At 41.2% G+C, this 24,803-nt stretch overlaps 1 protein-coding gene across 1 annotated transcript in view; it reads right to left on the bottom strand.

Moving 5' to 3' along the window:
- Positions 1-24,034, bottom strand: part of ATP7B (ATPase copper transporting beta) — a 29,610-nt gene extending 5,576 nt beyond the window's left edge. Inside the window, exons 1-15 of the mRNA XM_067289669.1 lie at positions 23,786-24,034; positions 15,968-17,189; positions 14,156-14,443; positions 12,873-13,036; positions 11,782-11,943; positions 10,225-10,301; positions 9,683-9,857; positions 8,865-9,098; positions 8,573-8,664; positions 8,306-8,433; positions 6,196-6,350; positions 5,841-5,975; positions 4,501-4,695; positions 2,777-2,959; positions 955-1,153 (exon numbers count right to left, since the gene is read on the bottom strand). Of these exons, the coding sequence (XP_067145770.1) occupies positions 955-1,153; positions 2,777-2,959; positions 4,501-4,695; positions 5,841-5,975; positions 6,196-6,350; positions 8,306-8,433; positions 8,573-8,664; positions 8,865-9,098; positions 9,683-9,857; positions 10,225-10,301; positions 11,782-11,943; positions 12,873-13,036; positions 14,156-14,443; positions 15,968-17,189; positions 23,786-24,034 (3,658 nt within the window). The remainder of the gene's footprint in view (positions 1-954; positions 1,154-2,776; positions 2,960-4,500; positions 4,696-5,840; positions 5,976-6,195; positions 6,351-8,305; positions 8,434-8,572; positions 8,665-8,864; positions 9,099-9,682; positions 9,858-10,224; positions 10,302-11,781; positions 11,944-12,872; positions 13,037-14,155; positions 14,444-15,967; positions 17,190-23,785) is intronic.
- Between the last annotated feature and the right edge of the window lie 769 nt (positions 24,035-24,803).

The following is a 24,803-nucleotide window of genomic DNA, read 5'->3' as shown; positions in this document are numbered from 1 at the left end:
TCTCACAGCTAATGACTTACTTTAAATATAAAAAGTATTTGGGGTTTAAAAAAAAAGTTTTCTTCTAACAAACAATAAAAACAGCTTGCAGAGTACCTCATTATGAATTCAATCTAACTTCATAAGAGCCCTGTGAAGCAGGTAAGAAAATATTACATTAACACCATTCACAAATGGCATAGTTATGATGATTAAAGTCCTTATTTTAATTATTCTAATAGCTTTCCTCAAAAGGTCAGGAGACAGAATGTCTTCTGAATAGAACTGATGACCTTCTTGGGGAAGGCTTTAAATACTTTTTTCTCCTCTCCCACACTACAAAGAAGCAGAGTGGTTTCCACAGAGCCTGAAACAAAGAGAAATGTATTGACTAAATCAAAACATTAGGCACTGAAACTTGGTTTGCAGATTATAACACATCTTATTATTCATTTGCTGAATAGAATTTTTTTTAAGTAAGTGCCTTGAGAGATATTTGAACAGAAAATGAAAGGTCCAAATTAAGTTGAAACTAAAAGGTAGGAAATAAAATGTAGCATTAAGATAACAGATGAAGAAGATAACTGCTCTAAATGGGAAGATAGTGCTAATTAGCTAACTTTGCTCTCTGCTGGACCATTTTGTTTTCCTAAAGGGAATTTGCTGGGTATGCCTTATTGCCTACTTATTGTATGGATTTTTTGAGCATCCATCTAAATGCATCTAAAATCCTTCTTTAGAAGCATTTAAATCCTTCTTTAGGTTTCTGAATTCCAAACAGATTGAGAGTAGGGGGAGGAGAGAGTTTCAGTTTTCCTTAGGGTGTGTTTTTATCCTTCACGTTCCTTGCCTCTTTCTGCTGTAAATCCAGCTTTCTATTGTTCCTAGTCTGGTAGGATTGTTTTACAGTGGTCAGCACTGTTGGTTCCTTAGCCCTCACGCTGCAACCGGCAGTCACTTTGGGGGCAGACGTACCATCTGGTTCAGAGAGCATGACCAGGGTGTTATCTCCCAGGGGACCGCGGCTGTCCCCACTCCTGTTAGTGTCCTGCTTATTGAGGCTCCCTTCGGCCGTGCCCAGGACAGCTTCAACACCACCGACCTTGCAGCTGATTCCACAGCCTGGGACTGCCTGAAAATCTGTGCAGTAGCCCAGGCTCTGAGTGCCCAGCTCCTGCAGACATAGTCAGAATTCATAATCAGTTTGTGTTGTCACTGTGTTGTACAAATATTAGATAACTCCCACCAAAAAGAGGCCTCATTCCTCCTCTTTCAGACAACTAATTGACTGAAAAGCGTCATGGACTATCAGTAGCACAGAACTAAGAAGAAGGATCTCTGGATGTGCTGTGGTTTAGACTTCTGGAAAGGGACTGCTATACAAATTACATCCAAGTCTCAACCCTAGCACCAGCAAACCATAAAGGATGACTTCTCCAGGTAGTTCAAGAACCAAGCAGTTACAAAGGTGGCTCACGACATCAGCCATGACTAGGAAGTGAAGAGAAATGCCATAAAAATAAACCATATAGCTTCTGAGAAGAAGGAACTTCTAATCAACCTCACAGACAACTGGCTGTAGAGGATCAGGCTTTTTATTTTTATTTATTTTTTATTTAAGTACAGCAAAAACCTGTATCTAATTCTTGGAGTGATCTGACAGGATGATGATACTAAGGAAATTGGGTCCTACTGTTGAGTGAGAGGGAGAAGCTAGTGAGTATATTCAGGTTAAGAGAATGAAACTCCCAGGACACTATGTATTACAAATGGAATGGAAAAAAACACTCATTTATAAAGAAGTTATTCTGGGTTATCTCTGGAATCTAGAATTAACTGCACCTTTCAGAGTGACCTCCATACAATTTAGGAATGATAAAGCTAGTAGTAAGAATTTTAGCAAGAGGTATACAGCACTGTCATTCATACTGGCAATGATCCAGTAATGACTGATGCATGTGATAATTACGGAAGTGTCATGGGAACAAAAAAAGCATATTGAAAACAGAAAATATAAAATGTAAGACAGGCAGCTGGATCATTACCCATACTCTCTTTTTCCTTCTAAATATGTACATTAATTTCTAAACTTTACTGCTAAAGATTTATCATTTGACATTCATACTCTTGCCAATTAATTTTTTCCACAAATCAACTAATGGCCAGAAGCCTGGTGACTTGTGTTAGCAGGAAGGTATTGATTATTTAAACCACACTTCCTATTTTGGTTACTATATGTGCTTTCACTCCTCTTGAAACATTTGAGGAATACATGCAATATATAAATGACCTTTGAAGATTTGCAAAATTTGCAAAGATGAGTAATCTATTAATTCATTTGTGAAATTCACAAATATCACAGTTTAATATGCAGGTTTGTTTTAAAGCTTTTTGCCTAATCTATTCAGATAAGGAAGTGACTAACAGGAGTGACTACAGTCTGGTAATGTGTGGAATGTCACCACACACATTTGCTTCCTGATATTAGTTCAAACATAAGTACTCCTCCTGCACATATCCCATAATCCATCTTTTCTCTAGATACCCATTATTTGGGGGAAAACTTGGTAAGATTTTGCTTGAGAACTTCACAGCATTACTGGATTATAAAAGCAAAGCTTAGAATATGCCTTCTAGGTACTGTCCAGAGTAAGGTGCAGGATCATAAAATTTGCCAGCTTTCCAGCCTATTACTTTTCAGCCAGGCTTGTCCCTCTGGGACCAGTTCATTTGATACAACATTGCTGCATTCACACAGATCCCCTCAGGCTTGCCATGAAATAGAAAAGCTAGGTACCTCTTTGCAATATTTAGTGACCGCCACTCCTAAAGGATGCTCGCTGCTGGCTTCTGCAGTGCCAACCACGGCCAGTACCTTCTTCAGAGGCAGCAGAGCTGTCTCTCCCAGCAAGAGCACTCGCATGACTTTAGGAACTCCACAGGTGATGGTGCCAGTTTTATCAAACATCACAGTCTTGATCTGCAAGAAATAAACTGGAGTTACTGCCTAGGCACTGTGAGCATAGGAATGCTCATGTGCTCTGGGCACATAAATACAGGGCAGACCTCAATACTCAGCTGATTGTATCCACGCCAAGAGAGAATAAATCTACAAAAGCTAGAGATTCCTGTACCTTGAATTGTCCACGTGGTAGCTCTCCTTTTGTTTTCTTATTCATTTCCCATGCAGTGATTCCACTGAAGCTACATTTACCATTGTGTACCCATATCAGGATCTTCAGAAAACAGAATTGTTGCAGTGCATAATAATTGCTTGTACTGGCCTTTAGTAACAGACAGCTCTGCATGTGTGTGTCTGTATTCATTCACATACAGGATTCACGTGTACTCGTGTACATTCACATTCACAATAATGGCACCTTAATCACTTTTACTACATGGTGTACAATGCAAGTAGGGCCTTTACCAAAATAGTGCATTGCTATGCTAAGCAATAAACAATAGCATTTAGGAAAGAGGATTCAAGACATTATTTGGAGCAGCTGCAAAAAATTTCAGATATAACAAACCAAAACCAACCTCACACTATTCACCAAATTCAACAATCAAGTCATACAGCCCAGTGGGTCCCGAGGAATCCAGCAATGAACCAAGAAACACAGCCCCACATACAGCAAAACCCACAGCTAGAGTCAACTGTAATGCAGAAATGTGAACCGAAAAGCACTGCAAGCTGGGCAATATTTCCATTCCCAGACAGTCTAACCCACCAACCTTGAAGAATCCAACAGCTCCAAACACTGACCCTAGCCCTAGAACCAAAAGGTACAAAAAAGTAACATGTACTAGCAGCCATTTTCTGCTTTTTGCAAAGCCTTGTAAAGACTTCTGGTGTATACTTTATAATGTCCCATAAGAAGTATTATTATTAGTCTGAATAACTTATTCCCATTCTTAACTACCCTTTTCAGTTAAAAAGTTTTCCCTGTGTCTAACCCCAGTCTCCCATAGCATGGTTTAAACTCATTTCTTCTTCTTTTTACTGGCTGTAGACATGTCAAACCATGCATTCTCCTCCTCTTTTCACCAATGTCTTCTGCCTTTGAAGGGTTTTTTCATGTCTGCTCTCCATCTTTTTTTCTCTAAATCACCTCAAATCATTCCATTTTCCTTCTACATCCTATATTTTAAACCACCGATCACGAACAATATATATTTCACCTCAGCCCTTTAAGGAAGGAGGGTTAATACTGGGTTATCAATGTCTTCCACAGAAGAGGTCAAGTGAGTGCAGAAGCCAGAGACCTCTCTCAAGGACATGTGGAGCAGTAGCAGCCTAGCTGGTGTTAGATTTCAGGAACTGGTGGCTTTCCACACTTTGCTGTGACTTTGAATTGTGAAGAAAGAAGGTCAGACCCATCTTCTTTACCTTAATGAGTTGCAACCAAATAAAAAAAAACATCTTGCAGTCTTTCTCTAGACCAGCAGGACTTCTTGGGAAATTGTATTTTATGTAGCCACAGGTAGGTAAACTAAAAAAGTACAGAATGAACTATTAACCTTGTGTGCCATTTCCAGGGGCTTTCCGCCTTTGATGAGAATACCATTCTGTGCCGCAACTCCCGTGCCTACCATCACTGCCGTTGGGGTAGCCAAGCCTAAGGAACAGGGGCACGCGATGCTCAGCACAGTGATTGAGGTCTGAAAGGCAAACCGCAGTACGACTTCAGCTTTTGAAATGTGTTTGCTCTGATTCTGCAAGAAGAGGGAGGAGAAAAAAAAAAGACATATGCATGTTTGCTGACAGGAGATAACACAGGTGTTCAATCATCATAGTCATTTCAAAAAACACATTTACCTGGAAACCTCCAGGATAGGAAAGCAAAGTATTATTGTTACTTTAACAGTAGAGAAAGGTCAATGGTATGAATTGTTTATGGCAGTGTTTTCTGGCTTTTTTGCTGTTCAAGCACACATATGCTTCAGGAATTTCTCTCAGACACCTTCACCTCTTTAAGCAATACACCTCCCCCCTCCCAAACACACACTTAAACATGGCATAACAGTCTGGCAAGGCTGCAAAAATTGCCTTAAATCCCGGGCACACTGGATGCACCAGCTATGGGCCAGGGTTTGAAGAGCAAGTCCTGTTCAGAGCACTGCTCGCAGAGGCTGTCCCCTGCACGAGCAGAGGAAGACCTCTGGGAGACCGAAGAGCAGAGTCCTGCTCCGCAGATCGGTACGTGCTCAGTAACTCCAGGAAAGCTGCAGAATGGCCACTCTTGAATTTCTCTTTTTGTCGTGAACACAAACTATTTCTGTACAACACCCAGGCACACTCCGCACCCATGGGGGGCACAGCAGAATTACCCCGTACATTAAGGGGTGAGACAGAGTGAATCTGCTCTCAGGCTCCCAGATGACACAACTTGCTGCCATTTCCCTTACAGTCTAGCAGAGGCGAACCCTATTTCCCGGTGCACAGTTCCCCTCAGCTGCTGAGCATAAATGCACATCCTAAGCATCACAGAAGCTAGCCATCCCTCTAAAGCCAAACCCACTACCTGTCACCAGGAACAAGGATGTTCAAATATTTTCCAGGCATGAGAGCAATTTCTCAGCTCCCTACAAGCCAGCTACAGATCATGTTTAATCCTGATAAAATGCCAATAATTTCAGCTTGTAGGAAACCCATGCAGAACTAAGGGGCAAAGGGACAGGTACATTTAGACTGGCTGATAGATTCTAATTAGTATAATTATCTGTTCTGTATAGAAAACAACACATTGTACAAAAGTATTTGCCAGGTTTGCAACATTAAACCCTGCACACAGAAGATATGCTAATTACACTGGGAGATATCCTAACAGCAAAATTCAACTCTCAGTGAAATTACTTACAGGAAAATATTTCTGAATAATATCAAAATTTATAAAACCAATTGTGATCCATACTATCAATGTCACTGTTGAAATGATGATGATAAATGGAACAAAATATCCACTAAATTTATCTGCCAGTTGCTGGATGGGTGCCTATAAAAAAGAAAAACAGGTATTTGGATGTTTTTATGATCAAAACACATAAATATGCATGGTTCATGAAAATATCTAATAGTCTTTATTTGATTCTTTTTCGAAGTGTGGAAAAGCACATGATTTTCTGAACCTTGCAACCAGGTCAAAATATAGAATCTTTTCTGATTTAATCAAAATTTGTAAATAAGGTTTCCTTTTCTGTTTTTATTATTTTTACCTTCGACATTTGAGCTTCTTCCACCAATTTCACAATTTGTGACAGGGTAGTGTCATTCCCAACACGAGTTGCATTAACAAGAACTGAGCCATGTGCATTTATAGAACCAGCAATCACTGTGCTCCCAGGCTTTTTAGTGACTGGCATAGCTTCCCCTGAGAAGAAAAGGTATGAATAAATGAACCAGACCAGTGCAAATATCCATGATAACAATTAACACAGTCCATTAGCACACAGTTCATTGTGTGCTACCAAAATCAGCTATTCTAAACAATAATAGGAAGAAATCATGTATTTTATATCTCTGTCTAGTGAAGACATTTGTAAGTCTATAAACCCTTTTCCAAGTTTAGTTTCACAGCAAATGCCTTAGCTGAAACGTCTTGGGCTCTTCCTTCTCATCCCATCCAAGATCCAGGGCTCCCAATCTCTCATCTCCAGAAACTTGGTCCCCACCTACAAACCCCAGGGGTGTTTTTTTCCCTCCCACAGAACACAGATGCTGGCACCCTGCTCTGATATTTGATTCTTCCCAATACAGATGAACAGTCTCCGCTCCCAGATTTTCCTAAAATAGTTAGGTGACAGTTTACCATGCCTTCATTGGAGCCTTAAAGCAAATGGGAGGGGAAATATTTCTTATTGTGTATCTTGGCCAAGAAATGCATCACAAAAAACAGTCAAAGAGAGGGGGTTACTGGGAGAGAAGAAAGACAGTTCCAGGGCACCCAAGATACAGGCTACTAAGAAGGCAAGAGAGAAAAACCTAGGATAAAATTTCTCTGTGTATTATGTGCATAAAAACTGTGATTTGTCACCAGCACAGGTTAAAAGCACATACTCTGCAGCCTGTGAATGGGAAGACACAGTACAGATCCTCAAAACACTCTGTTTGGAAGCAGCGTAGGAAAAACAGATGGCTCAGTCAGCACTGCGTTCTGTGATCCCACTTAAAAACAGGTCAGAAACTAGATCTTATGTCTTATGCTTTCCCGCTTTCCTTTTCTCGTGTAGAAATGTTTAGCAATACCAAATCAGCAGATGAAGTCAGTGTGGGCCATATAATGCACTTCCCAGCTCTTTATAAAATTACTTCATAAATGAAGGAATTTGGACAAGGTTTTAGTTGATTAACTAGACAATATTCAGTTCAATATTTAAAAACACAACAAGGCTGAGCAGTCCTCTGTCAAATGCAGACAGCAGCCTGGAACATCACTACCCTGCCCAGTGCAGTACCCACCAGAAACCTCCAAAGCTGGGGTGAACAGGAACCAGAAGTCTTGCTCCAGAACGCAAGAGCCCTGACCCTTGGCTTAAAAGTAGCCATTTTGCTCCAAACCACCAAGCTACAACTCGTCCTGGCTTTTTGACAGATCAGTAATGGAGGGAGAAGGCAAACTCTCACTGTCTTTTCAAAAATACCAGCTCTACAAAATCTGTATTTTCTCTGTTCTTAGGGTTACCGATAACAGGCGATTCTCTTAATTTTAAGGGTGTCTCTGTTCCTTAACCGAAATAAATAAGTAACTAAAACACTCAAGCCAGTGATGATGTTTTTAGATCCTTTAACATATTTGTAAGAAGAGTTGCACAAGCAAATATACATAAAATAAAGGGAAAATTTCAGAAGCTGTGAAAAAGTCCTGTGATGCTTAAAAAACACCAGTTTGGGAGGCTTGCTTTCCCTCTCCTGGCTCACTTGGCAATCCCTGTTGGAAGTCCTTTCTGGTTCCCACGCACACACTCCAACATACCAGCATTACTTCCTCATTGCCCTTCAGAAGTTACTTCTGAAAAGGTACCAGTCCTGCAAATATATTTCAGAGGAAACTCCTACCAGATCTCTGGAATAATAACAAAACCGTTTAGACTTCACCCATCCTGTCAGTAGATTAGTAAAAGGGACCAAATTGAGCAGAGATTCCTCAGTTTTTTCAGGGTGTGTTCAGACACCAGATTTGGATTCGAGCTCACAAAGGCCAGGCACTATGTTCATTAAGCTCAGAGGTTATTCAAACAACAGCTTTGGGTTTGGGTCTGTTCTCTTTTCTTGTAAGAAAGAGTTATAGAAGATTCCACTTTTTTGCCTAAGTGTAAGGAAAGTTACCAGTAATAAGAGATTCATCTGCCATAGAATTGCCTTCAATGACTTTTCCATCCACTGGGAACTTTCCACCAGGAACAACCTTTACGATATCACCTCGTTGAACTAATTCAACAGCTACCTGCTCTTCCCTGTAAAAGACACAAGTAGAACAGACAGATCATTTACTCCATCAGCTTCAAAAGCATAATAACGCTTTAAAATTAACTGCATCAAGCCTGGCCAGTGCATCCAGACAGGCTGAAGGGGTTTTGGTGAATAAACATGTACCTGACAATAGAGTGGTCAGGTCCAAGAGTCACCACAGTTGCTTCTGTGGCTTGAAGAGATATCAGCTTAGCAAGAGCTTCTGAGGTCTTACTCTAAGAAACAGGGATAAATGCTTGAGATATATTTAGCTACATAAATGCTGATGTTCTAGTTAAAACAATGATCTGTGAGCTCTAAATGACCATAATATAGGCTATTACTCACATCAGAAACGTTTGACTAAAAATTCATCTAAATAGCTTTATTCTATTCTCATCGGAAATACACAATATTTAGTGTGTAGATGAGTTACCTTTGCTATGTGTTCCAGCCATCTCCCGAGGGCAATGAATACAAACAGCATTGGAGGTGTGTCAAAGAAAGTGATAGGACTTTTTTCTGCCTTTTCAGCTATCGCTACCATCAGGATCACACATGAATATACATAAGCAATAGTCGTGGCCAGCACAATGAGCACGTCCATATTGGCTGTCCTGTGCTTCAGTGATTTGTAAGCTTGTACGTAGAAGTACCATCCGCCGAGAAACTGTTGGTGTAAGCACGTAGAGACTCTTATTAAAATCACAGCAACGGAAAGCAGGGAATACATCATACTGCCTATAGCAGAATTATAAACATGTTGTAGATAAGGGAAGGGATTCTTGTCCTGTGCTGTTTTTATATTGCTATAACTTCAGTGGAGTTGTCTACTAGGAGACTGATTCCCTTGTCATCCTCTCACTCGCCCTTCCTTGTTCTCAAAACAACTCCACAAGCTAAATATTGTCACCTTTTTCTCACACAATAGAAAAAAAAGGAAAGTATAGAGGTTTAAGGGATATGCCTACAGTTACCCAGCTAGTTTGCAGCTGATCAGGTTTTTTAATTGTTCTAACGTTATGTTCCCCATTTGGAAATGTCACTGACACAACTTTGGCACAAGTGAGTATTGTGAGCACTTACATAATCAATAATTTATAGGAGAGTGCCACCTCATTCTGTGTAGGTTGTACAGACAAGAGGCCAGGCATAATCCACTAAAGCTTTCTAGTCTCCTAAGTCTTTCCACATCAGATTACATAAACGGGAGATGAAAAGAAAGCAAATATCTAGGAAATAGTGTGGACATACCTGAACAAAAGTGCACAGGACAAAGAAGAGAAGATTTAAAACAGATAATCCAGGAATGAGATTCTGTTCCAGCACCATAGATCCGTGGTGCTCGCCATCAGGTATTAGCATATAAATCATTAGGATTAAGACAGGGATACCAAACACTAGGCTGCACAAGAAAGATTTCCTCCACCTGAAAAGTAGAAGCTGTAAATTGCCAGTAGTAGTACACCCCAGCAGTTCCCAGGCCGAACACTGTGCTTGCAGTACAGAGCTGGAGGTATTAGTACCGTACTAATACAGAGGTTGGGATACTTCAGAAAGATCCAGCACTTCACTCCAGGACAATTGCAGTGCCCCCTATATGCTTAAATACCACAGACCTCTATCTAAACTGAAACTAATGAAAATGGACATAAAAGTATTTGCACCAAACAGCAAATCACAAAATTAAATATGCTTTACACAAGTTAAATTAACTGGGGAAAGTGAGGGGGGGTGAGTTGTAGGAGATGATCTAGACAAGATCATCAGTGAGAGAAAGAAAGAGAAATACTTACTGCTGTATTTCCTTTTTATGATCCAAGTTATGTGCATTAGGAACTCTTCTAGCCAAGGAAGCATGAAAGCCAATTTCCTTTTTATTAAAAAAGGGGGAGAGGGGAGAAGAGTTAGTTTTTATTAAACTGACAGTATTACTTATACTTAAATGACACTAATTTTAGAAGAAATTAATAGAAATGTCAGAAAAGGACACCCTTCCTTATTTAATAAATGCCAACTTCTTATTTATTTTTAGATCCTGCCAACATGACAGGATATTCCAGACAGTACTGATAATGATGGAAGAGAACTCAAAATGTGGACTGTAAAGGATTTCTGCTATCTGTGCATGGACGCAATTATAATGCAGCAAGTATCCTGTTTTTTTAAGCATAGACAGCTCACACTGACAGCTGGAATTCTGCTGTCCTTCTTCCCAAGGGAATTTTATGCCCTTTGATCTCCACTGAAGTAAGTTCAAGAGAAGGGAAATATCGTAAAGGAAGGTAAAAATGTATACAAGCCCCTGGACTAGTCAACCTTTCTAGCATCTCCTTAACACTACAGTAGAGTAGATACACCTAAAGCTGAAAATCAAAATGGTCAGAACCAGTTTAAACCCACAAAACAACAAACTGCAGGGCAAAGTAGCCTATTTTGGGCAAAGCCAATTTTGACTGACACTTCAGAGTGTTACTACAGAAAAAGAAACAAAAAAAAACACTCTTGCAAGCACAACACATTTAAATTTTATAGCTGCATTATGAGATGCTTCTGCGGTAAGACGCACTTTACAGAACTACTCTGTTGGGCTGAACAGTCTATCATTTACGTGTTAATCACTACTGCTGCATCAATTCTGCTGTCTGGGTGCTTTTTCTGAGTAATATTACAGACCATGAAAGGAACAGTCTCTGCTGGTCCCCTGACTATTCTCTGTGTATGCCTTATACGACAAGCTTTCTCCACTCCCAGAGGGAGAGGGAACAAAAAATTTTGTTAAAACCTGGGCCCTAATAATGTCACAGTAGTATTTGCGATCTGCATCGTTACTGGTGAGCTGGGATTTTTTCTTTAGGAGCTGTATCGCAAGTTGTTTTGCTTCAGACAGTTCTTCTCTGAATTCACACGGGAATAAATGTCAGGGTGTACAGAGATGTGTATTACTTGCGGTGCTAACTGGATTTAGTTCCCTGCTGTTGCCAGACTTCTTTTATGGTCTCTTTAGGTGGCAGGAGAAAGCAGTAGTTTTTCCGAAACATCAGCACTTCACTGAAGCGACTGGATTGCAGAGAGACATGATTCTGCACACGCAACAGCCACAATGGGAACACGACACTTTCACCAGACATAGGTAAGAAAGGGGGGGTTCGTTGTTTTTAGGGTAACAACCTGGGAGGTTACATTCATCTGTGAAGCATGGCAGCTTCACCACAGAGGCAAGACATAAAAGCATACAGCAAAAACCATATATTACCTGCAACAGTCAGTAAAACCTCTCAGATATCAGCTGCTTCATTTTCTTAATAACTTCACCTTAAAACTGTTCTTATAAAAAAAGTTCTAAAACCTACCTCAATTATTTTTATAATATCTCGAGGTCCAGTAACTTCAGGATCAAACTGGACGTGAGCTTTGCAAGTAGCAAGTGCAACTGAGGCATAGAATATGCCATTGGTTCTCATAAGCCTGGATTCAATATTGTGAACACAAGTAGCACAAGTCATCCCTGTAATCTAAACAAAACAGGATTTTATGTATGGTTAGCAGTCTCTGGAATTGGCAGCAGCCTCTTTTCACCATTAATATTGAAAAAGAACCAGTATTTGGGGTTTTGCTTTGTTTTTTTTCTCCCGCAGTGTTACTGTTTGCTCACACTAAGGAGCTTACCGAGGGCTAAAAGTACTTGAACACAGAGACGCAGGTTTCAGTGTTCAAGGAAGTTTATTGCTTTTTTAATGAACCCAGTATTCACCCAATATTTGTGGACAAATTCGAGACAAGGCCTCCTCTTGTTACTAGGTTATAAACACGTTAATGACTGTTTGTGCTCTGCTGGTACTGAACCAAGGCCTCAGTATGAAGTGTTTACAGGGCTGTCTTAAATGAAATAAAGCTGAGAACATAAAATTACCTGCTTTTATTTTACAATTCTGCCACCAGCAGTTATATTCACAGCCATATATTTATATAGCAGCACTAGTATATAGTATTAACTGTAATCGTATAGCTAACAGTTATATCAGCAACTATATTAACGTTGCCTAAATCAAACTTTACATGGATAACTTCATCTTGCCAACTTAAATTTCCCTGTGGCATCAAAAAGGCATTATCATCATGTACTTGATGACATATTCTCAGGTGCTCAGAGTCTGTACTGTTGACCAAGGTGCCTTTGCAGAAAAGTACTGTTTTATTTTTCCTTGCTAAGAAAAGTCAATTCTATACAGATATCTATCACTTTTTATTTCAGCGCCTTTGGACATGTTCTTCTAAGACAAATTGATTTTGTCTTTACAGCAATTAAGAAATATCAGTGTTAGCAGCTGGAACTGAACTGCTGAAGCCACAGCTCCTTAAACAAAAACATTTGCAAGAAAACGCTTCTTCCAAACCTGACATCTCCAAATCCAACATATAATTTCAAACACACATTACTTACAAGAAGCTCCACACTTCCTTCTGTTTCAGTATGATCTTCTATGACAGTAGCTTCGAAACCCAAATTCTGAATCAGCTGTGCTATTTCAAGAGGCTGTATGAACTCTGGCTTGTATTTTATCTCTGCTTTACCTGCCATCAGTGCTACCAACACTGAAACAATACCTGCAGTGGCAACAATCAAAAATGTTAGATATGGTAGCTCCTTTGGGAAGAGCAAAACCAAACAAAACACCATTACAAGTGAATGCCAATGTGGGCTGTAGCAACACAGAGATGTTTTACGCCTACCAATCTCTCTCTGCCTCCTTCTAGTGTTGTTCCCTGGGCACAACAGCAAAGTTGTTACTAAGATCTAGGCATGCTGCAGTTCCCTTTAGCAATAAGGGGAACAGAAAAGGTCAGACAGGGAAGGAGGCAAGTCTTGCTAAGGTCTAACGAAATAAAAAGGAAGTTCATAAGCAATCTTTGCACTGATTTCTACAAGCTCTACCCTGGAAAGCCCTAAACAAGCCCCACAGCACAAAGCTAGGCCTTTTCTTTTTTCCTTCTTTTTTCTTTTAACAGCAACACATAAATCTAAATTTAGAATCTAAAAGCAAAGCGTAAAAATCACAGGCAACAAAATTATTCTGGAAGTGCTAATAGTTTCTTGGATTTTTACTGGAGGCAGTGGAGACAGGAATGAATAAGCAAACCCCTCCAATGGGATGCCAGCGCAAGGTGACACAGGCAGCGCTGAGGCTCTTCTCTCCATGTTCTCTATGGCCAGGGGAAAGGCAGTTCCACCCTTCAGACTTCTAATCGAATAAGCATTGCTGTGCCTGAGCTAATATAATTACCCAGGCACCGGGGCCATGCATTTATTCGTACCTGCTTGTGCAAACATGCCCTGAAGGGTAAGTTTGACACTGCAAATGTGTCAAAGCTCTTAACAGCTCTGGAGGAGATGGATTGCTCTGTAAAGCATCAAGGCCCTGCAAATTAAATGAGAATAATTCCTCGGCTCTTGCCGTGAGCCTTATTTGGATTCTGATCATATTGTGACAACTTAATGTTACGAAGAAAGTAAGTCCATCAGGTACGCCCATCAACTTTTCTGCTCACTGACAGCATGAATGCAGTAGGATAGTTAAAAAAGGATGTTGTTACATTAGCACTGAGAATATTTAGTCTACTTAACCTCAAGATGTCCTAACACAGCCCCTTCCATGAACCACACAGAATACCTTTTCTGCCTGGTAGTCCCTTATAGACTCATTATAGGAATGTTGACGTTATTACCCTCTTCTTTCTGCAGATTTCTTTCAATGGTAGACACACACGATGCGCAGGTCATGCCCGTGATTTGTAAAAAACACTTTTCGGCTGTCATTCTGCTGGGCTGTTGTGGCACATCAAGGCCAGCCCTCTCTGGAAGAGCATCTGCACCGCAGCCTTGGCGAGGAGACTCTGGCGCTACTGACTCCGGAGCTTGAGGCTGCACTGCAGCACTGCTGGTGTCAGACCCATGTGTATTTTCTCCAGTAGTGGTATCTTGAATAAACGCACAATAAACAGGACAAACACTATCTACAGTGCGATAGGATGATGAGGATGATGCAGAACAACAAGCAGGACACATATTTATTGATCATGCAAAGTCTTTCAGGTGTTTGAAAGGTGACATGTTAATCTCGGACTCTTCTTAGAAATGATACACGCTGTTACCAGGTGTATAACAACACACCCACACCAGTAATACTGCATCACCATTTAACTCTAACTCTACAGAACAGCTTTTCCAGTTTCAAATGGCAAATGATTCCCTCCAATTTCAATATCTAGACTTAACAGCTACCTTCACTCAATAACAATACATCGACAGGGTGATGTCACCGTCCTTATCCGGCACAGAGATCATAGTCCAGCCTCACACGCATTTTGTTCTTGTAGCCTTCCATGTACGACTCATAGCACTTCATCTCAGACAAGGAAAAAACAAGTTTCTCAAGAGGCTTCTCTTTATGGCAGAAATTTCTGGGGCAAGCACTACATGAATGAGTAGTCAAAGGACTTCTCAGCATACAGACCTCCACACCTACAGGCCCGGTGTGATCGGTTTTGCTCTTTGCATCCAGCAAAAACCTCCTGGCTCCAGCTACATTCACAGACCCCCTCCCTTGAACAGAAGGTTTGTGCAAAGGGGCAAGAGTTGCTTCTGAACATTTTAAATACTGGGCTCCCTTCCTTTTCCACAGACAGATGAACAGCTCTCACCCCCAGATTATAAAACAAACAAATCATAATTATGCACTCCTCCTCTTTCATAGCAGTCCCTACAGATTCAGAGGGATTGGTCCTCTGAGCAAAGCTAATGGTGTTTGGTCTCCTGTGATTGAACTAATTCATTCCAGGTAAACCACATCAGTATCTCAAAGCAAATCTGTCTGTGTTGAAGCAGATAAATATTTCTGCTTTTGAAAATCGCTCGAGAGGAGATTATGCACCATAGCAACTTCTTAAGCATTGAGCACAAGTACAAAAGTAGAAACTGAGATGCAGTTGACATGTAAAAGCAATGCCTTCTCTCACCAAGGTGAACATGCATCTTGGCATTTATCTTGCTGAAAGTAAGACTTAGGTCTCTGGTAAAAATACTCAAGAAATAAAGGTGAAAGATTAGGACATTAGAAAGAGATTTCAGATAGAAAAAAAAAGTGGTTTTAAATGAAAAGTATTGCATTAAGTTTGTATCTTTTAGGACTTTAGAATGTAAATTTAAAAATATTTGGTTTGATAGGTCTATTTTGGCAGCTTGTAGACATAAGAGGAAACCTACTTCAGTGGGTAAGGGCATCTGCCATTTAAAAGACATTATACCAACTTCCAAACCTTCTGGCTTCATAATGTAACCCAACTCTTCCACCCACTACTGTAGTTATTGAGGGTGAAATAAAGTGTTACACAGCTGAAATCACTCTCCCTTGCTGAGTGAGATGAGACCAGCCCCTTTTAGAAAAGATAGCACCAAGCAATGTTTTAAAATTCTCTCTGCAGAAGACAGTCTCATGGCCTAGCTTGGAATGCTATTCATGGAAGAAAAAACACTATTACCTGTGAGAACCGACGCATCAAACCCCATGTCTTCTATGGCAGCTCTTAATTCTTCTCCGTTAGTTACAGTCGAATCATAACGTATGGTGCCAGTCCTTTCAGCTAGAGAAACTGCTATATGTTGCACTCCTTTTCTCTGCGATATCGTCCCTTCTATGGACAGTACACAAGAATTACAGGTCATTCTGTCAATCCTAATAACAGCTGTGCACATCCTATCTGTTAGCTGCTCTCTGAAGAGATCACAGAGCAAAGCAGGTGACGAAGATGCTCCGTTATTTGCTTCTGAATTGCTAAGGAGGCATACTTTAAAGTTTCCAGGTGGAAGGGATTCAATAGCTTGCTGCAAAGATGACAGGGTAATTAAATTGGGGCTATACTGTACAACAGCATGTTTGTGCTCCAAAGACACTTTAATACTTTGTATGCCTGGAAGAGCCGCTATATTTCCTTCGATGTTTCTGACGCAAGAGTTGCAGCGCATGCCTTCTATTTGTATTGTAGCTGTGCTGCTCATCTGGACAGCCAGCGAGGCCACCCTGCCGCTGTCTTGACATGCTGGTGTCGTCTTGGTGGTTGCATTCTGCAGGCGTCTTACATCGAGCATGCCGAGCTTCAAAGGGGCTGATTTACTCTTAATGGTGCAGTCATACCCCAGGTTACTGATATGGCTCTTGAGGTCTTCGGGCTGAATGATGTAAGGATAGTAAGCAATAATTGCTTCCTGGTTACCAAGTGACACCTTGATTCTTACCACGCCATTCAGTTTCCTAATCTTCCCCTCGATGCTGCTCACACAGGACTGGCATGTCATGCCTTCTACCCGAAGCTTAATTACTGCCTCTTGCGAGCATGGCACACTTACGGACACCGGTGTTGCTCTCTCTTCTGCTATGTTTGCATCAAAGCCCATATCCTGAATTTCCTGGCAAATCTGTTCAGTACTTATTTCCGACTGTACATACTTTATTACAGCATTGTTCTGCTCAAGGGAGACTCTAATGCTCACAACACCTTTCACCTTGGAAATTCGGCCTTCTATTGACTGCACACAAGACTGGCAAGTCATGCCCTCAACATTGACTGCAACAGTGTGTGTTTGAGCAGATGAAGAGGGCGCTGTTTCAAAGCTCTCCTCATAGCCCATGTTGTCGAAAGCAAAACTCTGTTTCATTGTGGGTTCCAGCGCACAGCTGGGAGGAGAATCAGTCTCGGACAAAGCCTGAAGAGCAAAGGGAAAAATAAAAATAAAATGCATATATCTTTTTCTCTGCAAAAGCAGCAGTATTCTGCATGCCTAGAAGTGCAGTGTATTCTACTGGAACATATCACAATGTTAATTTACACTCTGAAAATATTACCAGTTAGCTATGTACACAATTACGAATCAGCCCCTGAAACTTCTCTTGGGCAGCAATTTTATAACATTCAAGTAGGGATATAAAAGCAAAGTTGTCTGAACATTCCCAACCCAATCATTTAAAATTTGAACTCTCTGTGGCCACCAAGTACATTTGTCAGGCAACCTAAGCTCTGCTCTTCATAGCACATGGTCACCTGCCCAAAGGTTCACAGGCCAGAGTAGCATGAATAACTTTCAACAAACATCCAAAGCCAGCTCAGTTCAGCCAACCCACTATTGCTCACCAGGAGTTAAGAAAGAAAAAGAAAGAAAGAAAGAAAGAAAGAAAGAAAGAAAGAAAGAAAGAAAGAAAGAAAGAAAGAAAGAAAGAAAGAAAAAGAAAGAAAGAAAGAAAGAAAAGAACAGAAAACAGGTTCAAGAATTACCCGAGAGTCTGAAATCAGCAGGTGCAGGGAGGACTAGCTGCATAATGTCTGAAGAGCTGTATGTATGCACACAAGTGTCTGTGTTGTCTGCATACACATGGATCTTCTAATTTAAAATCTGTATCTGACACATATTAAGAAAAGACTTGTATCATATGCAGATATTTCCACTATAGTTTAGTTTCTTCTACCTCATTGCAAGGCACCTAATAACAACTATATACTGAGCTATAGAACTCACTGGTTTGACCCAATAGCAGTTTTGGGGATACACAGCCAGTATTGAAGCAGATTAGCCAGAAGTGGACTATCCATCAGTCAGATCACAGACTCCACAGTACTTCTACAGTTTAGGGCATTTGGTTCAATTGAATATGAAATAACATTAATATGAATATGAAATAACAGAAAATGAGAGCACAGACCTGTCATCAAAGGAAACTGCTGACACCAAGAGTTTAAGAAGATTTAAAAGGGGACAGACAGGTTCAAGACTGTTAGCTTTTGCAGAAGGAATATTAAAATTCATGTTTGGGATTTAAGGCAACCTTAACTCCTAAAGATCAGGATGAAAGCTACTACGAAGAATCTGTTATCCTGTATCTGCTGAAGCTGCGAGATTGCCACCATTCGCCAGAGTGCCCAATGCTGGGCATTACTGCAGAGAGGGGACCGCAGACGGGGTCACTGCATCGCACTCAGTGCAGCAAATCTCATGTTCCTACTGCAGGGAAGAAACTCCCTCCTTAATACCACAGCACAGATTAGGATCGTTTAGGCCGCTTATTAACACTAGACTGCATCCAGCTCATTTGCTGTAGGATTCAAAATTCATTAACCTGATTTCATTTCATTCCCTGATAGCTTGGGAATAATGATGGCTGGATCGTGACCAAAACGACAGAAATTTAACATGAGAAATTCGCTCCCATTAGTTTTCTCTGTACCATATTTATTCAAACAGGAGGAGCATGTTCCCATCTATTGTACGAAAATGTAAGCGCTGGCTCCCGCAGTAACGTGCGTATCACTGCTGAGGCACCGACACACGGCACCCGAGGGGCAAAAACAGGTGGTGCCGGAGCCGCGCTGCCCTGTGGGAGAGGGCGAGGGAGGCCCCACAAAACTTTGGTGCTGCTGGGGAAGGAGAGCCCTGGGAATATGTCACCCCGTTTCCCACCCTGTCCCGCACACTCGGGTGCGGACCCCCTCCTTGCACTCTCCTTCCCTGCCTCGCATTTCTGAAGCTGTCCAAGACCTGCCACAACATAAATGTAAATATGTAGCCAGCCCCCTCTTCCAAAATAAAAAGTAAACAATTAATTGAACCTCCCTGCAAAGGTAGCTCCTCGTTTACATGCACACCGAGACAACTGCAAGCTTATTTCTCCCCATTTGTGCCCTCTCTCCCACGGTTTAACATACTAATATGGAAAAGAAGCCTCTTGGAGAATGAAAACAGTCTCTCCTATCCCACACTCCAAACACTGCTTAAACTCAAACATGCGTTTATTGTAATGTCTGCCTTGAGAAGCAGTATTGAAATACTGTCCCTTGTCTTCTCTTCCCCCCTTAAAAGATACTTTGCTCACAGTGGCCAGCTCTTATTACCACAAACACCCGGTAAAACCAAAATCTTAACGCACGTTACAGGAGTTCACTTTGTACTTTTACTTTTGCTTATATGACAATGGCATTTGTGAGAGGGGCGAGATAAACATCCTCCTCCTGCAGTTCATAACGTTTCTGGGAGCAGCTCGCAGGCAAAAAATAGGAAACATCACAGGCCTTATGTTCTTTACTCCATTCCCTCCATTCATTTCAATTTTCCTCTTCTCTTTGACTAGGCACCTCATGATATAAAAGCAATTCAAATTAAATGTATAAAAGATTACAGGATATTTCCTGTTATCCAGTCTTTTGAAAAACATAAAAGCGAGTACTGATTCCACTATTTTAATGCACTGTTAGCCACAGAGACATCAAAACTTGGCCATTGCTTTATATTTTGGATAAAAAGCTACACTAATATTCAGACAAAGGGGTAAAAAACATTTTGTTCACTATTTGACAAGAACAGCTGTTTATGCATTAAGAAAAAATCCTTGAATCCAAATTTTTAAATGACAAGAAGAAAAATAGGGATGGGAAGTGGATATAAAAAAAGAAAAACAAAACAAAACATGTCCCAAATCATTCAAGAATCAGCCAAGATGCTCCCAAAAAGCCAGAAATTTTTCACAGGTTAAAAGTTTATAAGGTCAGGAGGGAATATCATAATTTTTTTTCCTGAAAATACTTGATTTAGAGTATTTGCAAAGCCTTTACTATTGGTTAACAGTTTCAGAAAAAAGATCTCAGGAGAAGGGGCACAGATACGTATTTGTGTATTTGCAGGAAGAGATGTTTCTACACTAGATCAGAGGAAAAGAGTATGTTAATGTAATGACGTAAATGCGAGGCATGCAGAAATATGCCTGCAGTTTTCCTTAAGCACATACCAGGTCTCAAAAGGGTTTCTTGATGCCAGCTAAGAGTTATATATAAAATGGCATCTATGAGGCTGTATAGTAATTCAGAGAGACCATCTGCAAGAGTATCAGAGACGTTCTCATCTCAAAAATGCCAAAAAGGTGTCTGGGACTCCTGGATAATGTCACTGGTGTACGAGGCCTGCTTTGTAGGTGACCAGCAAGAAGAGAACAGCATCCAGTTAATCCAGGAGCTGCACAACCTAGCGCTTCCCTGGCCTTAACCCTCCCACTTATTTCTGACTAGAGAAATTCTAATGAAATAACAAGAATGCATCTGTCTGTACACTGGTATTGCTGTTTTCCAGTTACAGTTACCAACTATATTTTTAATCACACTAAAGGAGGTCTGCCTACTTCTAAGGGAAGCGTACACAAAGTCTGCTTGCTCTACAAGTTTTATGCATATTTTTACAATGACTATGCAAAAACTATGTAAATTATGAAAACATGAAATTATGACAATTATTTCCCCACTGTTCTGCACATACAAGTTGCGACTCAACATGCAAAACAGCCCAAGAATCTAGTCTGTCTGCTTCAGACTAAGACTCTAGGCTGAAAACTAAATATCCCTATGAAAATCAAGGTTATGAAGATCATTTAACCAACAGCCCTTAAAAAGAAAAATTAGAAGAAAATTAAAAAGGGATCCATCAAAACAGGCAGTAACAGCTGGAGGTAGCTGTAGAAGAAGAACCAAAACTGAATGGAAATTTTCCTGTCCACAGGAGACAGTCCTGAACTCGACCCAAGAAGAGCAACTGTGGCTGTTTATAGGAATGAGCTTGACGTCTGAAGCCCAGCTCCCTAAAGCATCTCAAAATAAAGCCATCAGTATTAGAGAGATCCTCACTGTCTCAAAGACGAACCTAAGCCTCTGCGTCTGCCTGGGACGAGCCAGGACGCCCAGGCTGTGGGAGCAGGCAGAGGCTCCCATTGCCCGTCCTGGCCGCCACAGGCCTGCAGGAAGGAGATCATCCAGCAGGAGCACGCTTCAGGGCTGGACTAACTTTTTGGGAGAGTGTGGAGGTGGAACAAGGCAGGGAAACACTAAAGGACTGCAAGTAGCAAGTTTCAAGACCCATCATGCTGTGCAGCTCTTGGTGTTAGGGTAGCCCAAGCCACCCTGGGCAGAGGGGCCAAGCACCGCATCCCCTCCTCACTCCCGCAGGGCGAGCTGCCTCCATAGCAGCAGAGACGAAGCGACCACCACTCCCATGGGGAGGGAGAAGCCCAGAGGAGCCCCTCAGCTAGGTGTCTGGTCTTCCCAGCTTTGCATCCCCACCATGACCTGCCCCACGTGGGTCCCCCACATTGGTGCCCCAGAAAGGCTCGCTCTCTCCAAGGGCTGGCAAAAGCAAACTACTGCACCCTGTCCCGTCCCCACCACCCCAACATTCGCCTCCCTATTTCTGCCACACTGCTCCTGCTCCTCATTTTTCATATCTGCCCTTTTAGAAGAATGAAGTCTAAGCAGGATGCTTTCAGGCAAAGGTCCTGAGCCCGGACATCCCTTTTCAGTCCCGTGTCCAAATTCTGACACTGGGCAGCAACATCTCACCTTGAGAATATTAGTCACAGTTGTCTCTTCTTTTGCTGGCCTACAGGGATACCAATTTTCATATCCTGAAATTCAAGAACTGGACTCGTAACCAAAATGCGAAGCTGTCAGCTGACAAGGAAATGACGCCTGGCCCCTTCAGTTATTTCTCTACCCCTTGTGCTCACCGACAAATGCTACCTCTTACTGCACTTCTTGCCTGGTAATCTCCAAAGGCTTTGGGCTGCTCTTCTCCCAGTACATCAACAGGCTGAAACCAGTTACTGTCCTCTTAACTTCAAACACACGACTTCCAAAGAGTTATCTTATCTGTGTCACTGTTTTACCTTTCCTGCTTCGTTCTTTCACAACCTGTTGATTCATGTCTTTGGACTCAGGCAGCCAGTAACACACAACTGAAAAGCCACATACTATTAATTAAATACTTCACGTGTTTTCCCGGTTTGTTACAGGTAGCCAGGGAACACCGAAACGAGGACAGAACAGCCACTGCAATGTCCAGGAGTCTTCAACTTCCTGCCTGTGACAGCACCATTTCTGCGAGCAGGCAGGAGGCAGAAATACAATCCTTATCCTCCTTAACAAATTTCAGTACAACTCGTCCATCCATCTTGTTAGCGAATATCCTTTAAATGCATCAGATCTTAAATGGCTGTTATTCCTTCCCTTTCCCCCAAAGTTTAGCTAATATTAATAAATGTTAGCAGCTGCTATTATCAGTACCTACTCGTAACACATCTTTTTGGTTTTTAAACAGTTCTTGATTCTTAAGCAAGGGAAAAACCAACCCCCCACTGTCCCTAGCAATCAAGATTTGATGAAGATACTACTTTAAAGCAACATAGTTTCACGGTGCTCTTGGTTTCAAAATACCAAGCAAGTTGCCATAATATGTCTGTCAAGGGACTGTCATCCCTAGCTGGAAAAAGAACCGTAGAGAAGAGGCAGAAAGATTTATGTAACTGTAGCTAGTCTTACTAAAATGATACCCCCACACGTCATATTTAATAAACCTTTGTGGCTCCAATATAAGCAATGTGATATATTCCAATGAACTGAGTAAAGAAAAGAGATCATGGGGCAGAAAAAAGTCATGATTGTCTTACAGTAAACACTTATAATATGAGAAGTAACTAGAGACAGAAAAAGCCTTCAGGTATATCTGGTACGTCCTTGCTGTTACTACATTCTAGCCTAACACTAATTATTTAAGTCAGTCTAAGCTTACACAGTTTCAGAGAACACAATATTTGTTTTGAGACTTTGTTTTCCTTAAATATACACTGATCCTAACTACATTACTGTAATTTACATGCCTTTTAAATAACAAAAACTTTTTCTAGTAATAAACCTCATCATATTTTTATCAGCACAGATCTTTCCAAAGGCAATAACCTCTTCCCCACAACAATTAATCTACAAAACTTCAATACAATTACACACAATATGGGATAAAAAAACCTCGTTGCTGCAAATGTATTATCAAGAGCTTTTGCTAGTATCCACTAAGTGGTTATAGATAAACTGCTTACCTACAGTCATGACCTTTTCATGTTTCTGCAATGCCTATCGTTCCAGAGACTAACCTAGTATGATCTGACGTCTCACCACTCAAGTAATTGCAGTTCAAAAGGGGAAATACTAGTATGTTTCCTTACTACGAATCAACACTATATTATTAGAGGTGGAGCTCATTAGTTAATGTTGCATTACTCATTATTAGCATTTGCTTTCAAAGATTCCTTTTAGAGGCTCTCGAGAGGACTTTGCATTTGTGCGCCCAATTACCAGGCAGGCACGCATGCTTGGGACTAAAACAGTTTAGTATATGACGGTATAGCGCATGAGTATACAAGCCATGTCCAGCATGCTCTGTTTTCAATTCTCCAGTTGAGACCCCCCGCCTGCCCCCAGAGCACACCCCGGCTCACTGACCTGTCTTTCAACTGCATTGGCTCCTGGCATTCCCATGGAGTAACTCTGCAACACTTTCTCTTCTTCCTGCAAGTCACTGCTTGCCTTTACGGGAGATCCTGTCTTGGACTTTTCACCAATAATCAGTAGTTCAGGCACATCGTGAGCTGCCTGCTGCTTACGAATAGACACCAGGGTTATGTTTTTGTTGTTTAACGTAGCTAAGCAGGACAGTTCCCTTTTCCTTTTATTGTCCAGCTTTCTCTCCATTATCTTTCCAGGCTTTAAATACTGTAACGCAAACGTAAAGCTTTGCGAGCGCGGTTATTCAGTGTGTTATCAGCAACGCTTCTCTCAGCTACATTTACCACAGCTTGAGGAGTTCTGCACATCTAATCAACACGCTCATTAGGCATGCCTAACGAAATGGCATGCCTAACGAAATCCCAGAGGTAACCTGTGGTCTTTGTGAACGCTGCTCGCTGCACTCGGCTACCCACGCTGACTGCCAGTTTAAAGGCTTCCCACCGACTGGCATGTCTTGCGCTTACTGAACTGCATTCAGCACCACTAATCTTTGCACACGGCATTTCAGCAAGCCCAGCCAAAGCTGCCTTTCACAAGCTAGTCAAACATGACCTGTGTGCAGCAACCCAGTGCATAATTAACTCAGACAGTCAGGCATTAGCTCCTTGTGGCCATGTGCACAACCGCAACTCCTGCAAACGGCAGTGCTATTCCACTTCCTTTTACTATTAAATTACAAGTGATTTCTTGGATAAAATACAGTCCCATCTAACATTTCAGACATGCCTGTGATGATCTCATTAGCTAAGATCCTTAGTCTGAAGGTTTTCCACTCATTTAGGGCACAAGAATCTTCATTCTTTGCTTTGAGAGGGAAAAAAAACCCTCAAAGCACAATATTTATATTTTTTTAAAATGCACCTCTTTACCATGGCCAAGGTTTACTCAAAAAAAAAAAGAAGCAATCCGTATCAGTAAGCAAAAACTAAAAAGTATACCCTTTGGCAAACCT

Source organism: Apteryx mantelli, chromosome 1 (genome assembly GCF_036417845.1).
Source record: "Apteryx mantelli isolate bAptMan1 chromosome 1, bAptMan1.hap1, whole genome shotgun sequence".
NCBI lineage: Eukaryota > Metazoa > Chordata > Aves > Apterygiformes > Apterygidae > Apteryx > Apteryx mantelli.
Note: the sequence above shows the minus strand (reverse complement) of the source record. Positions and strands in the feature narration are given on the sequence as shown.